This window comes from Coregonus lavaretus, assembly GCF_964263955.1.
Source record: "Coregonus lavaretus genome assembly, chromosome: 1".
Taxonomy (NCBI): domain Eukaryota; kingdom Metazoa; phylum Chordata; class Actinopteri; order Salmoniformes; family Salmonidae; genus Coregonus; species Coregonus lavaretus.
The window spans coordinates 50,200,972-50,215,936 of NC_139988.1; the positions used below are offsets into that span (position 1 = coordinate 50,200,972).

The window sequence follows — 14,965 nt, forward strand, 5'->3', positions numbered from 1 at the left end:
ATGCTATCTCACTTGCAAGAGCTAATTTAACAACAATGTGAGATAGCATTGCCCTGCTCCGCCTTTTTCTCAGTTTACCTATGTGGCTCTGGGTTGGTTGAGAATGAAATTTGAATAGACTGTTTTAATTTGGAAATACTGAAAACGATTTGTCTTTAATCTATTTTGTTTTGTCCTTTTTCATTTGTATGTTTTTTTTTTTGTTTAGACATTTTGTTTGTTTGTTTTCCACCTATTGAACTGTACATATTTATGTCTTTAAACTGTAATTGTCTAGGACATGCAAGAAAAACTAAATAAATAATTGTTCACAAAAAAAAGGTTGCTTAGGTCACTCGTTTTGCCCATTCTTCTAACGTTCAAACGAACAGTAACTGAATGCCTCGATGCCTGTCTGCCTGCTTTATATAGCAAGCCACAGCCACGTGACTCACTGTCTGTAGGAGAGATCCATTTTCGTGAACGGGGTGGTGTACATCACCTAATAAACTAGCCACTGAGTGTATCGCTATTATTCATATTTTGTTCTTGTTAATGATTCCAAATAACCCTTGTTATGCAAACAAACATTGTTTCAGGATTCGCCCAGGGCTCAGACAAGGCGAACGATCGAATGCTGTGATACAGACTTCTGTAATCGGGACCTGCAGCCCACATTACCTCCCCCAATGGACACTGGTGAGGCTCAGAGCCAACTGTTACTCCACTAGTGTATTCTTATGCTAGTTTGTCTGGGTCGGAAATTGTATTTGGGGACTCAAATTGTTTTGTTTTGCAGGTTCCTACTTTGGCAGTGCCCATTGGCTGGCTTTCCTTATATCAATGACTGTGTGCTGCTGCACTCTCATCTGCATCACGGTAGTCTGTTACTACAGGTAGGACTGGCTACTACAGTGGACTAGCTAACAAAAATAGATATTCCAACTCATTCCAAATGTACTGTCTAATATACAGTGAATTGAGTACTGGTGGTAGAATAGAAGTCAACTGTTGGTGCCATTAAGCATTTCTAAATGATGGGTTTGGGATAGTCTGTTTCACCTCTTTTATAATAATGATTTACTTTTGCTTCACAGTACTTATTGTTCATATTGTAGCTTTAGCATGTGTGCCCTGTACTGATCTGTGTGTGTTATTTTCAGATACAAGTGGCAGACGGCGAGGCAGCGGTACCACCGGGACCTGGAGCAGGATGAGGCCTTCATCCCTGTGGGAGAGTCTCTCAAAGACCTCATCAACCAGTCCCAGTCCTCTAGCAGTGGCTCTGGGCTCCCCCTGCTGGTAAGATTCCCACACGACACAGGGAGTGGCTTTGGAGCATGTGACCTGGATAGAAAGACTTTGGCTATGGAATGTGACTTTTCTGCTTTCCAGGAAAGTGTAACAGCTGTTTTGTGTGTGTCTTTGGTCATAGCTAGGTTAAATAATTTGCACACATCTTGCTTGAAACAGTGAATACCACATAAAGGAAAGAACAAATGGTAAAAGGTGTAGTAGCTATGATCTGTGGTACACGTGATATGATATGAATGCTCAGTGCCTCTCCCTGGTGTGTCTTGTAGGTGCAGCGTACCATTGCCAAGCAGATCCAGATGGTACGTCAGATCGGCAAGGGGCGCTACGGCGAGGTGTGGTTGGGCCGCTGGCGGGGAGAGAAGGTGGCCGTCAAGGTGTTTTTCACCCGGGAGGAGGCCAGTTGGTTCAGAGAGACTGAGATTTACCAAACTGTCCTCATGAGGCACGAGAACATACTGGGTAAGCTTCGTTCCTACCACTCACTTGTAGTAAAGAAGACTGCCGTCTCTGCCTCCATCTAAACCATATACTGCCATTTACAGTTTTCCTTCTAAAATAGTCTGAATCTAAGTTTAATGTTGAGTCTTGATTGACTGAGACATAATCTTGGAGTGATCTTAGGCCTACATTTGCCCTTATACATGAGGTCAACAGTCATGTATCAGGGCAAGGCCTACATCTCAATATAGCACTAAACACCCTCCCCTCTCTTCTCACCCCTCCAGGTTTCATAGCAGCAGACATCAAGGGTACTGGGGCCTTCACACAGCTCTTACTCATCACAGACTACCATGAGAACGGCTCCCTGTATGACTACCTGAAGTTCACCACGCTGGACACCCAGAGCCTGCTGCGGCTGGCCTACTCTGCTGCCTGCGCCCTGTGCCACCTCCACACGGAGATCTACGGCACCCAGGGCAAGCCGGCCATCGCCCACCGAGACCTCAAGAGCAAGAACATCCTGATGAAGAAGAATGGAACCTGCTGCATCGCTGACCTGGGCCTGGCTGTCAAGTTCAACAGGTAAAGTGCTGCTCAGTCATGAAAGTTTTAATCAAGGTTGTGTTCAATAGGCACTCAACGTAAGAAAACTGACGGAAACAGGGAGGGAGTACCTGAACTTGTCCAATAAGCAACAATAGTTTTGTGAGCTAATGAATACGACCCATGTTTTCACTTATGGCCGTTCTTCTAAACAGTTCTGAAGTTTTGTTTCTGGAGCAACTGACCATTTCCCTGTGGATTATTTATGAATTTCTGTTCTTCTCTTGTCGTCAGTGATACCAACGAGGTGGACGCCCCACTGAGTACACGGGTGGGGACCCGGAGGTACATGGCCCCCGAGGTGTTGGACGAGACCCTGAACAAGAACCACTTCCAGGCCTACATCATGGCTGATATATACAGCTACGGCCTCATCATCTGGGAGATGGCCCGCCGCTGTGTAACAGGAGGTACGGACACAGACAGACACCGAAATAGACATGTATACACACAGACAACCATATATAGACGCGTATACACACACACACCTTATAGTCGTGAATCTACAGGCATTTGTGTACGTGTGTGATACTGATATTCCAGACTAGTCACCAGGGCCTGAAACTAACCTGTTGGTCAACCAGCCACTATCAGGTAGATTTAAAAATATACCTGCCACTCAGATATTTTTTTGCCATAATTAAACCAAAATAACGAAACAAAAAACAGATGAGCTTTGTAATTTTTCTAAAACAATAAATGTATTACTAGTAAGAAGTGATGTGCTATATTGCTAAATATTATTTCATTTTTGTGACAGTCTTTTAACCAACATTTTACCGAAGAGACAATTGTTCAGCTGCCCCTTTAAGGGCGGGATGTTACTGTGGCAATGAGGGCACATAGCCCCTCGAGTTGTCAGTGACAGTGTGCTCATACTTGACTTCTAACTCTCTTTTTTATTCTCAAATGTGTGTGAAATGCTTGCACTGTGGAGCCCTGACCACCTGCCAACATGGCTGGTGAAATAAACATCTTACACTCCAATGCCAAAATCTACCCGCGGGTATTGATTTTAGGCCCTGCCAGTCACTACAGAGAAAAAAAGCAATAGGCTTAAGATTTCAACTGGTTATGAAAAGCACTACACTGACGGTATGGTGGAACTAGTGTTCTGTTTACACGTAATGATCTCCCTCTCCTCTCTCTCAGGGATAGTGGAGGACCACCAGCTGCCCTACTACGAGATGGTGCCGGCAGATCCGTCTTTTGAGGACATGCTGGAGGTGGTGTGTGTTAAAGGGCTGCGGCCCACCGTGTCCAACAGATGGAACGGTGACGAGGTGAGTCATGATTTATCAGGGCAATATGGTTTTGCCTGTACGAGACCCTTGAGATAGAAACTGAAGAGCAGTGCATAAACGCATATAAATGAGTAAAGAAAGCTAAGGTTATCTTTTATCCAGTTGTAGCGGTGGTACCCCATATGAAAGCATTTGCATTTAGTATCATAAGTACTTTTTCAAAAACTACTATAATTAAGCAAAGAGCTGCCTAGGTAATACTGTGTACTTAGTGATTATTTAAATTAGACCAAACTCCTAAAGCGGTGTGTGTGTTTTCTCCACAGTGTCTGAGAGCCATGCTGAAGCTGATGTCTGAGTGCTGGGCCCACAACCCCGCCTCGCGCCTCACCATCTTACGAGTCAAGAAGACCTTGGCCAAAATGGTGGAATCGCAGGACATCAAAATTTGATCCTTTCTCCCCTACATACTCCACACAGCCTGACCGAGAGCCAGAACTCCCCAGTGTGTCCTAATGCTGAATGTGTCACTTCTGTTCAGATGGCAGGGGAGGAGGAACAGGGTATGGGAGAAAACGGGGCCTTGGGCATAGCGCCTCGACCTCCATGAATCTCTATCACCACAACTGACAGATGTTGCTGCCAGAGGCTCTTCCCCCTATTCCCTCCCTGGCCAGAGGAGTTCTTGGTCAACGTGCTGCAATTAATGCTTTCTGTGAAAGTCAAAACATGACATTGTGTGTGTGGAGGGGGACGGCATATTCCTGCTCAAATGTTGATGGACAGAAAGGAATATGATGGAGGAACCTTAAAGCCTCACTTCAAACCAAGACACTGTCCTCGCAAGCGTCACCACCCGCCAATACTGTTCAATTTTTGCCTGTAAACATTTTATGCCAAAAATAATATTTTCAGGACAGTCTTCTCCTGCCATATTGAAACATATATCTCTCGACTCTTAAGTAGAGTAATTACGAAATAAGGTACTATAATTATATGTGAATTTAATATGTAAATATATTGTCGATAGATGCCGTGCCTACTCAAAAAAAAAAGAACAATATGCTGCAATGGTATTCACGTCCAGTGGGCTTCAAACCGGACCTACTTCAAGAGCTACGAGCAATCCAAACAACCAAGGACATTGTAAGAGGGGGTACCTGACTTGCCTTAAATCAACTAGTCACTGTGCTTCCTACAATAAACCTCAACTCAGTAACTTCTCAAAAAATCTATGTTCTGACACAAAGAAGCAGTCTGGTACAAAATATTTAATGCTAAATTGTAATGAAATGACATTTGTGAATAGGGAGTTTGTGTCCCATCCTGTCTCTATGCTTACGCCTTCTTCATATGTGTTCCCTTGTATGTTCTCTATGTCTTCTGGGAGGAAAGTTTAGAACACTAAAATGGCATTATATTTTGGCCCTCGTGTTCTACGGCCATGAAACTCATGAAGCCAATACAAAGGTGTGCAGCTCAGAGGGCACACATCAATTGGGCCTTTCTAAAAATGATTAATCTGACATTTCTGCTGTCCCAATTCCCCATTGATTCTTGTCCACATCAATAGATACAGTTGAAGTCGGAAGTTTACATACACTTAGGTTGGAGTCATTAAAACTTGATTTTCAACCACTCAACCAATTTCTTGTTAACAAATTATAGTTTTGGCAAGTCGGTCAGGACATCTACTTTGTGCATGACACAATATATTTTTCCAACAATTGTTTACAGACATATTATTTCACTTATAATTCACTGTATCACGAATTCCAGTTGGTCAGAAGTCTACATACACTAAGTTGACTGTATCTTCAAACAGCTTGTAAAATTCCAGAAAATGATGTCACGGCTTTAGAAGCTTCTAATAGGCTAATTGACATCATTTGAGTCAATTGAAGGTGTGCCTGTGGATGTATTTCAAGGCCTACCTTCAAATTCAGTGCCTCTTTGCTTGACATCATGGGAAAATCAAAAGAAATCAGCCAAGACCTCAGAAGAAAAATTGTAGACCTCCACAAGTCTGGTTCATCCTTGGGAGCAATTTCCAAACGCCTGAAGGTAGCGCGTTCATCTGTACAAACAATAATACGCCAGTATAAACACCATGGGACCACGCAGCCGTCTTACCGCTCAGGAAGGAGACACGTTCTGTTTCCTAGAAATGAACGTACTTTGGTGCGAAAAGTGCAAATCAATCCCAGAACGACAGCAAAGGACCTTGTGAATATGCTGGGGGAAATGGGTACAAAAGTATCCATATCCACAGGAGAACGAGTCCTATATCGACGTAACCGGAAAGGCTACTCAGCAAGGAAGAAGCCACTGCTCCAAAACCGCCATAAAATAGCCACACTATGGCTGCACATGGGGACAAAGATTGTACTTTTTGGCCATAATGACCATTGTTTAGTTTGGAGGAAAAAGGGGATTCCTTGCAAGCCGAAGAAGCATGGGGGTGGCAGCATCATGCTGTGGGGGTGCTTTGCTGCAGGAGGGACTGGTGCACTTCACAAAATAGATGGCATCATGAGGAAGGAAAATTATGTGGATAAATTGAAGCAACATCTCAAGACATCAGTCAGGAAGTTAAAGCTTGGTCGCAAATGGGTCTTCCAAATTCACAATGACCCCAAGCATACTTCCAAAGTTGTGGCAAAATGGCTTAAGGACAACAAAGTCAAGGTATTGGAGTGGCCATCACAAAGCCCTGATGTGTGGGCAGAACTGAAAAAGTGTGTGCGAGCAAGGAGGCCTACAAACCTGACTCAGTTACACCAGCTCTGTCAGGAGGAATGGGCCAAAATTCACCCAATTTATTGTGGGAAGCTTGTGGAAGGCTACCCGAAACAACATTTAACCCAAGTTAAACAATTTAAAGGCAATGCTACCAAATACTAATTGAATGTATGTAAACTTCTGACCCACTGGGAATGTGATGAAAGAAATAAAAGCTGAAATAAATAATTCTCTCTACAATTATTCTGACATTTCACATTCTTAAAATAAAGTGGTGATCATAACTGACCTAAAACAGGGAATTTTTACTAGGATTAAATGTCAGGAATTGTGAGAAACTGAGTTTAAATATATTTGGCTAAGATGTATGTAAACTTCCGACTTCAACTGTATAAGATGAATTCCCCCTGCTCTTCTCTTGCTTTTCATTCCATGTTGAGTTACAGATAGATATTAAGTGGCCAACTTTCATATTGCCAAACCTCATGTGAGCTCAGCCGTTGAACTGTACCGTTGACTAAGCTTGTTGCAATGTGCAGTAGTGGGTCAGAGAAATTGATTAGTAATGGTTTGTCTTCCGGGGTCCTACATGTCCAATGTCAGGTTTGTCATAGTGCTCACAAGAAGTCCACATTAGTTCAGAAAATATGCAATATTTTATTAACTTAAAATACAATTATATAGCTTGCTCAATGCTATGGTACTTGTGCTAAAAACAACATTTAGTCAGAGCTGGAATGTCAATGAAGTTTGTTGATCCATCAAGCTTCCTCAGGTACGTGTTACAGAATTACAGCCAAGTACAGAGAGAACATACAGTAGTGCAACACTGAAGTGAAAACACTTCAGCTTGTTTTGGGACACATGCAAATATATACAAATTCCCAGGTTTCCTCAGTGATGTTATCTGCGGGCCAGTGCAGAGGGTAGAGCAAGCCAATGTATTACCATTTACCACAAGAGGTACTGCATTTCCATATTTTGAGCTTACACCTTTCATACAGGTCTGAAAAGGAGAAGTATGAAATGAAAACATAAATAATATCCTCGGCTGAACCACTGTCCTCACCTCTTGACAGTTTTTTTTTTTTTTGTTTTACCTTTATTTAACTAGGCAAGTCAGTTAAGAACAAATTCTTATTTACAATGATGGCCTACCAAAAGGCAAAAGGCCTCCTGCGGGGACGGGGGCTGGGATTACAAATAAAAAATATAGGACAAAACACACATCACAACAATAGAGACACCACAACACTACATACAGAGAGACCTAAGACGACAACATAGCATGGCAGAAACACAGCATGGTAGCAACACAACATGGCAGCAGAATGATGATGAGGAAGTGTTGTCACAGATTGTGCCCCTTGTTGAACCTCTTGCATAGGATCCATGTCTTGGCCAGTGCATTCTTAAAACGTTCTCTTCCACGTCCCTGCTACTATTGTGTCTGCCTCTATCTATCCAATGTTTGCTTTTGCTTCCCTTGTGTCCATACAAATTCATAAAAAAAACCTATCTTGCAGAGCAGTGCTTGTGGTTTTGTGCACATGTTGAGTGTGCATGTCCTCTGAAATCACTTGCAACCTAGTGTGTCAGGACAGTTTCTTTGTGAATTAAGCTAACAGTACATATGGTAGATATTTAAGAAAAATACTTCACCCGAGCAGTAACTAGTGTTTTCCTCTTTGTAATATGCAAGAAAACCATATAGAATAATCTCTAATATGTTAATCTTTAATGTGTTTTTATACAGCATCTGGTTAAAAGGTGCCTTTATGAGTTTACCAAGGAAAGAAAACTGTTCTGTTTCTGTACACAGCCTGTCCAATGTATCAATTTTAAAGTAAATAACCTTATTTTAGTACACAACTTTGTGGTCTGGTCTTGGGTTATTGTTTCATTTTCTTCCAATGAACTGTGTTGGTTTGACTGGAGAATGAGGCTAAAACCAGTGAAGGTGTCTAGCACTTCCATCTGTTGGATGAGAAAGGTGAAGTATATTGATGTACTGTAATAGTTTAAAATCCATTACTCTGTTCACTTGATTGAGTTATTCACTCTAGTCAGTATGGAGCCTGTGTTGTGTAGAAAAGGGTCAGTTTCTCTACCTGGGGCCTTATACATGTACACTGCCATCAAAAAGTATTTGCCCCTTCTCTATTTTTGCATATTTTTGATACTGAATGATATCAGATCTTCAACCAAAACCTAGTATTAGATCAAGGCAACCTGCATTTACAAATAACAATAATATATAATTGTTTTATTTATTGAATTAACAAAGTAATGCTTACCCAATTCTCCTGTGTGAAAAAGTAATTGCCCCCTTACACTCAATAACTGGTTGTGCCAACTTTAGCTGCAATGACTGCAACCAAATGCCGCGCTTGCATGCGAACTGCTTTAACTCAGCGCCATTTGTGGGTTTTCAAGCATGAATTGCTCATTTCAAGTCCTGCCACAACATCTCAATTGGGATTAGGTCTGGATCCATGTCGTCCAAAAAGTTTACTCAAGTTTGTCAAAAAGCATCGGGAAGCACCTAGATGATCATCAAGACTCTTGGAAGAATGTTATATGTACCAAAGATTCAAAAGGTTAACTTTTTTGGACGACATGGGTCCCATTAATGCCTGGCGAAAACCAAACACTGCAATCCACAGTAAGAACCTCATACCAACGGTCAAGCATGGTGGTGTTAGTGTGATGGTTTGGGGATGCTTTGCTGCCTCAGGACCTGGACGACTTGCCTTTAATAGAAGGAACCATGAATTCAGCTCTGTATCAGATAATTCTAGAGGATAATGTCAGGCCATCTGTCTGTGAGCTGAAGCACAGCTGGGTCATGCAGCAAGACAATGATCCAAAACACAATTAAGTCTACATGAATGTCTAAAAAGCAACAAATTTGTCCAGACCTAATCCCATTTGAGATGTGACGGGACTTGAAACAAGCAGTTTGTGCTTGAAAACCCACATGTCGCTGAGTAAAGCAGTTCTGCATGGAAGAGTGGGCCAAAATTCCTCCACAGCGATGTGAGAGACTGATCAACAACTACAGGAAGCATTTGGTTGGAGTCATTGCAGCTAAAGGTGCCACAACCAGTTATTGAGTGTAAGGGTGCAATTACTTTTTCACACAGGTGCATTGAGTGTTGCATTACTTTTGTTTATGAAATAAGTATGTAATTGTGTTATTTGTTCACTCAGGTTCCCTTTATCTAATATTAGGTTTTGGTTGAAGATCTGATAACATTCAGTATCAGAAATATGCAAAAGTAGAGAAAATTTCAAAGGTGGCAAATACTTTTTCACGGCACTGTATTAGAAATGTTGCAGTCATAAAGCACTGAAAGCCATGTATTATGGTAGCATGGAGGGGAGCATGTGATATATCTTAAAGAGCCCACCTTATATTCTGTGAGTCAGTGTTTCTATAGAACATAGTTTTATGGTCTAGAATGCTCAAATGTTCCTGTTTCCCTTATAACAACCTAGAATAACTTCAGGGAAGGTGTGTTGCAATGCTTTAAGTGGTATACTGTATGACAAATGTTTATACTCCCTGAACCTTCTACATACACTCCCCCTCCCAATATCAATGCAAGGGATTGAAACACAGGTGGCATAGCGGCTTTCAGTCTAGTGATTGATTGCTCTCAGTCCAACATCTCTCCTCTGACTATACAGAGCAGCCCCAGCTTCCTCAGTTGGTCTGATAAAGCAGAAGCCCAGCGAAGGTGTTGTCTTTGGGGTCATCAGTCACCAGAGTCCCCTCATACAGTTCAAGGTGGAGTTCCTCTCCCTGCCGCAGCTGTAGGAGACACATACGGGTGACGGGGCCAAACAATGCCATCTTGTCCTGATGCAGAGTGGCAGCCAGCTCACTGTTCTCTCTCCTCAGCCCAGACAGCGAAGGGCCAGGTTTAAAGTTCAGTGTCAGCACGAAGAGGTAGACTCCTGCCAAAGGTGCTTGGAACATCCCAGTGTGAGTTGAGTACATCTGGCCGAGGTTTAGGGATGTGTCCTCAAACACCAGCAGGCTGCTTTCACTTGGTCTGCTGCGCTGTATGCTTCTGGCCAGAAACATCAGGGGACTGTCCCCCAGCTTGGATAGCACTGAAAGAGAAGAGACAGGGAATTATCAGCTGTTATCTGCTAACTGTTCATGGGCAGTATCAAATAGAAAAATAAATATTGGTTGCATACACATATTTAGCAGATGTTATTGAGGGTGTAGCGAAATGCGTGTAACCCATAGACACTCACTATACTTCTGCTTAGACCACTTATAAGTCTGAACTAAAACATTTTTGTTCACCAGGGGGCAGTCTTGTGTTGATTCTCTCAGTCATGCTAAGCAACTCCTGTTTTAACCCATTGCGAACACTGACTTGAGGGTGTTTCACTGTATAGATCTCTGATTATCTTTATTTTTATACAGTTTAAAGTGCAATTCCGGTCTTAGTGGAGGTTAGAAAGAAATGTAGCCCAGCATGATTGAGAGGTAGAAATGATAGTGTGTTTTTGTCTTTCATAGATTGATGCCTACCTGATGTATCCCTCCTGCTGCGAAAGTTAGCTCTGTCTCCAATATGGTCTTTGAGTCCCTCTTTGTTGTTATTGCGCTTCCTCTGTCTCTTCCCCTCCTTCCTCTTCATCAGGGCCCATAGCTGGTCCAAGTCCAGGGTGCTCTCTGAGTCGGCCAGCCCCTCTGGGTTACTGAAAACATTCTTGAAGAGACGCAAATGATTCTCTAAACCCCTCCTAAGCCAGGCCACCTCTGCCTGCAGTTTGGCGCTATCTTTGGTGTTGTTGCAGCTGGCAGAGCAAGGCCTGTACTCCAGCCTGTGGACCTTCTCCCCCAGCTCCTCCACTGCTTTCTCAAGGCTCCACAGGTCACTGTCTGAGTAGTCTTGCCGGTCGTCAGAGGCTGCTGAGACCATGAGGTGGTCACGCCTCTGGTCTCCACTCCTCCTCTTCAGGCCGCGGGAGGCCAAGTCTACCATCGCAGAGGGCTCATCTGAGGCTGGGACCTCCCCTGCCTGGGCGGCCTCCAGCAGGGAGGTGAGGCTGAGGTTCTGGCCCCTGATCTGTTCCTGTATGTGGCGGAGCCTCTCCTGCAGTGCAGGGATGGAGTGTGCCTCCTGGTTGCTTAGGGGCCAGTCCATGAACTCCATCACCTCCTCCCCCAGGAGCATCTCCAGCACATCATTGTGGCGGATGGTGTCCTTCAACAGAGAAGAGAAGGAGCTGGAGAGGTGACGCATCTCAGCCACCAACCGCTCGTCGCTCTCCCGCAGGCTGAGCACGTCCCTCTGGCTGTCCAGGAAGGAGGCCAGCAGCTGGGTCATATTGTGGTGGAGAGTCCTGCTCTTCTCTTGCTCAAAGGCCAGGGAGGCCTTGACGTGATCCAACCCCTGGTAGATGTCCTCCACAGAGGGACTCCAGCGCTCCGACCCAGCATCGGTACTCCCTTCCAGGGCCAGCCGGTTGTCGTTGGCCAGCTCTGTGACGTTGGTCAGACCCTGCTCCAAGCGGGAGATGGTGGCGGTGAATGCCTTGCAGTCACAGTCTTTGGCAGCGCTGACGTTCTTGTAGAACTGTGTGTACAGGTAGTCTATGTCAGTCTCCATTTCCTGCAGCTGCTCCGAGCGGATGGTTAGGTTGCTGGCCAGCTCATTGACGCGGTTCAGCACGGCTACTTTAGCCGCCTCCACCTCCAGGCCCGTCTCCATGAACTGGATCTGGCTGTTCCTCCACGTTTGGGCAATGTTCTCCTCGAGGTCTCGCAAGCCCCTCTTCAGGTCCAGGACGTTGTCATTGGCTATCTCCAAGTCTTCAACCAGGGCATTCATCCTCACTGTGTTGTTGACCACCTTGTTGTCCAGACGAGCGATAGACTCCCACACTGCTGAGTCCTCTGGAGGGTGCTGGGCCTGACTGGGTTGGACCTGGCTGGGTTCTCTCCTGTCCCCTGGGCTGGTCAGGTCCCTCTGGAGCTCTTCACTCAGACGCTCCTGCTCGAGCTTCATGTCTGACAGGGTGGCATTCATGGACTGGAGATTAACCTACCCGGGAAACATATGAAAGGCATGAAGAACATTCTTACTTATTGGCCATAAAAAGTCTAAAAGTGTATGATACTAACACATAAGTGAGGAACTAAGTCTCGAAGTTAGTAATTATTAAATAGTTTCATCACCATGTCATGAGATACAGTAACGAGGGATTCACTGACCTGTAACATCTTGTCGTTGTGTTTGATCTTGGCGTCGATGTCTGTCTTGAAGTTGGTGATATTATAGTACAGCATGTCATGCTGGGAGTGTAGCCTATCCGCCATCTCAGCTCTCTGTCTCTCCAGTTCCCTCCTCACCTCCTTGATGTCCTGGAAACTCTGCTCCAGCTTAGCCTCAAAGGCCTCGGGACCCTCTCCGGCACCTGCACCCCGCAGGGCCTCCTCCTTTACATCCCACTGAGAGCTCCGGAGCTGGGACACATCCCGGGACAGACCCCCTACCTCCAAGGTCAGGCGCTCCAAGGTGCGGTTGAAGCCATCCAACATGGGCTGAAGCTGGGACATCAGCAGGGCCATCATGTGGGGCAGAGGGAGGGGAGACAGGGAGTCTGGGTAGGGCAGTAGAGCGACAGCCTCCACCTCATCCCTGATTGGGTCTGAGAGACAAACCAGGAAGTCAGTGCATAATATTTACTCACGTCAATCGGTATAAGGATTCAGAACAAGACTCATTTTCAGTTTTAGACATATCGACTTTATATTTGTAAATCATAACAGTGCACAAAGCTAAGATGATGCCACAACTGTACACCAACATCAATGTGTATAGGAGCATAGCAAGGCTCCTTTTCAAAACCTGTTAGAATGTATTCTCTTATAAAAGCTATTCATTCATATCAGTTGTGCCATTAGTTCTCAGGAACAGTTATGAGTGCCTTTTGTCTCAAGAAATCTACAATTTATTTGTATTTATTTTTGCTGAAGAAGCCAAAGTAAAATGCCACGTTGCCAAAAATAGGAATAACAGAGCATAGCTATTTCCAGACCAATATTTTGACATTTAATTTCCCCTGTTGGATGGGTTTGTTTCGTGGCAGTGTTTGTGCACCCCAGAGACGGCCCTAATGGACGCAGTTCCTTTTAGAATGATAAGCTACAGGCTCCAGGGATTCTCACATTCCTCCTAGAAATTGTGTGGGGGGGTGTGCGTGTGCATGCATGTGTGCGTGTTTATAGTTTTACTATCCTTGACCAGAAGTCCTCTCAAGAATAGTGAAGGAAAATTCAGACAAGTGGGAACATTTTGCCAGTTCTCACAAAGAAAAAGGCTATTTTAGGCTTAGGGGTTAGGTTTACAATTAGGGTTAAGGTTAGGGAAAATAGGATTTTGAATAGGAATAAATGGTTTGGTCTCCACAAGGATAGTAAAACAAGCATGTGCGTGTGTGCCTGCATGTGTGTGTGCATACTCGTCTGCATGAGTGCGTATGTGACATTGAATTCCCCCACCCACATGTAGCTATGCCCCCTGGGAATGAGTAAATTATTACGCTGTCACCCTAATATCTGGACAGAGTCCAGACCCCCCTCCAAGCTATTTCTGCTTGTGCTCTAAAGTGTAATCTATGTGATCGGAGGGCCTTTCATCATTCAGGGCTTGTTTTTCTAATAACATTGGAAACACCCTCCATTTATTCAGGCAGAAAAAACTCTTCCCACATGCTGTGCCACAAAGAGGTCAGAGGTCATACAGTGTGGTCATACTGAGAGAGGAAGTATCAGGTCACCCCCTGCCATGAGTTGTACAAAGTTCGAAGAGTTGGTTGTGTTCTGTAAAAAAAAGATCACACAGATCAAAAGAAGTAGGTAAGTAGTGCTGTAGTTAGGTGGTGTTTTCAAATAGATGTGCAGGCTAGCATACTCTAGCTAGCCCCTTCACCAATTTCCCTGCTATGCTAAAAATAAACTGTAGGCCGATTGTCTTTAGTCTGACATGATAGAAGTCAGATCAGTAATTTCTTTATCCAGACTTTACGTCATGGCCTTAGCCTGTTGAGTCTTTCCCAAACAAGGAGAAGATCATAGGAAGTGAGAATGTACCACAACAGCAAGAACTATGACTCTCCTCACTGTGCATAGCACTGTAATTCATATATGATGATGATGGAACACTATGGGAAAAGTGAAGTATTACCACCAACCCCAAAAAACTAGAGGCTCAACTTTTCTGGGGAAGATGTTTTGAGTTGGCGGTGCTGCCAGGTGTGAAGAAAGAAAATTCCCCTTTATGAAAAGCATTGCATAGTGGCAAACAGTTTAGTGTTTTTTTCTGCTCTTACAGGAGTAATAAAGGCCTAGTTCACACATTTTGTGAGAAAATAAGTTATTTAAATAATATATATACAGTGGGGGAAAAAAGTATTTAGTCAGCCACCAATTGTGCAAGTTCTCCCACTTAAAAAGATGAGAGAGGCCTGTAATTTTCATCATAGGTACACGTCAACTATGACAGACAAAATGAGAAAAAAATATCCAGAAAATCACATTTTAGGATTTTTTATGAATTTATTTGCAAATTATGGTGGGAAATAAGTATTTGGTCAATAACAAAAGT

At 43.9% G+C, this 14,965-nt stretch overlaps 2 protein-coding genes across 3 annotated transcripts in view; one reads left to right on the forward strand and one right to left on the reverse strand.

The window, feature by feature from the left end:
- The window catches only part of LOC311130354 (bone morphogenetic protein receptor type-1A-like), a 56,587-nt gene extending 51,317 nt beyond the window's left edge, over positions 1-5,270 (forward strand). For both annotated transcript variants that reach the window (XM_084163078.1, XM_084163079.1), the window contains exons 6-13: positions 579-678; positions 779-875; positions 1,143-1,281; positions 1,563-1,755; positions 2,022-2,319; positions 2,575-2,750; positions 3,493-3,623; positions 3,911-5,270. In XM_084163078.1, coding sequence (XP_084019204.1) covers positions 579-678; positions 779-875; positions 1,143-1,281; positions 1,563-1,755; positions 2,022-2,319; positions 2,575-2,750; positions 3,493-3,623; positions 3,911-4,036 — 1,260 coding nt within the window. In that variant the 3' untranslated portion in view covers positions 4,037-5,270. The remainder of the gene's footprint in view (positions 1-578; positions 679-778; positions 876-1,142; positions 1,282-1,562; positions 1,756-2,021; positions 2,320-2,574; positions 2,751-3,492; positions 3,624-3,910) is intronic.
- A 1,693-nt stretch (positions 5,271-6,963) lies between these two features.
- The window catches only part of LOC311130331 (multimerin-2-like), a 59,481-nt gene continuing 51,479 nt past the window's right edge, over positions 6,964-14,965 (reverse strand). Inside the window, exons 6-8 of the mRNA XM_084163060.1 lie at positions 12,571-13,007; positions 10,882-12,400; positions 6,964-10,448 (exon numbers count right to left, since the gene is read on the reverse strand). Of these exons, the coding sequence (XP_084019186.1) occupies positions 10,036-10,448; positions 10,882-12,400; positions 12,571-13,007 (2,369 nt within the window). The 3' untranslated portion in view covers positions 6,964-10,035. The remainder of the gene's footprint in view (positions 10,449-10,881; positions 12,401-12,570; positions 13,008-14,965) is intronic.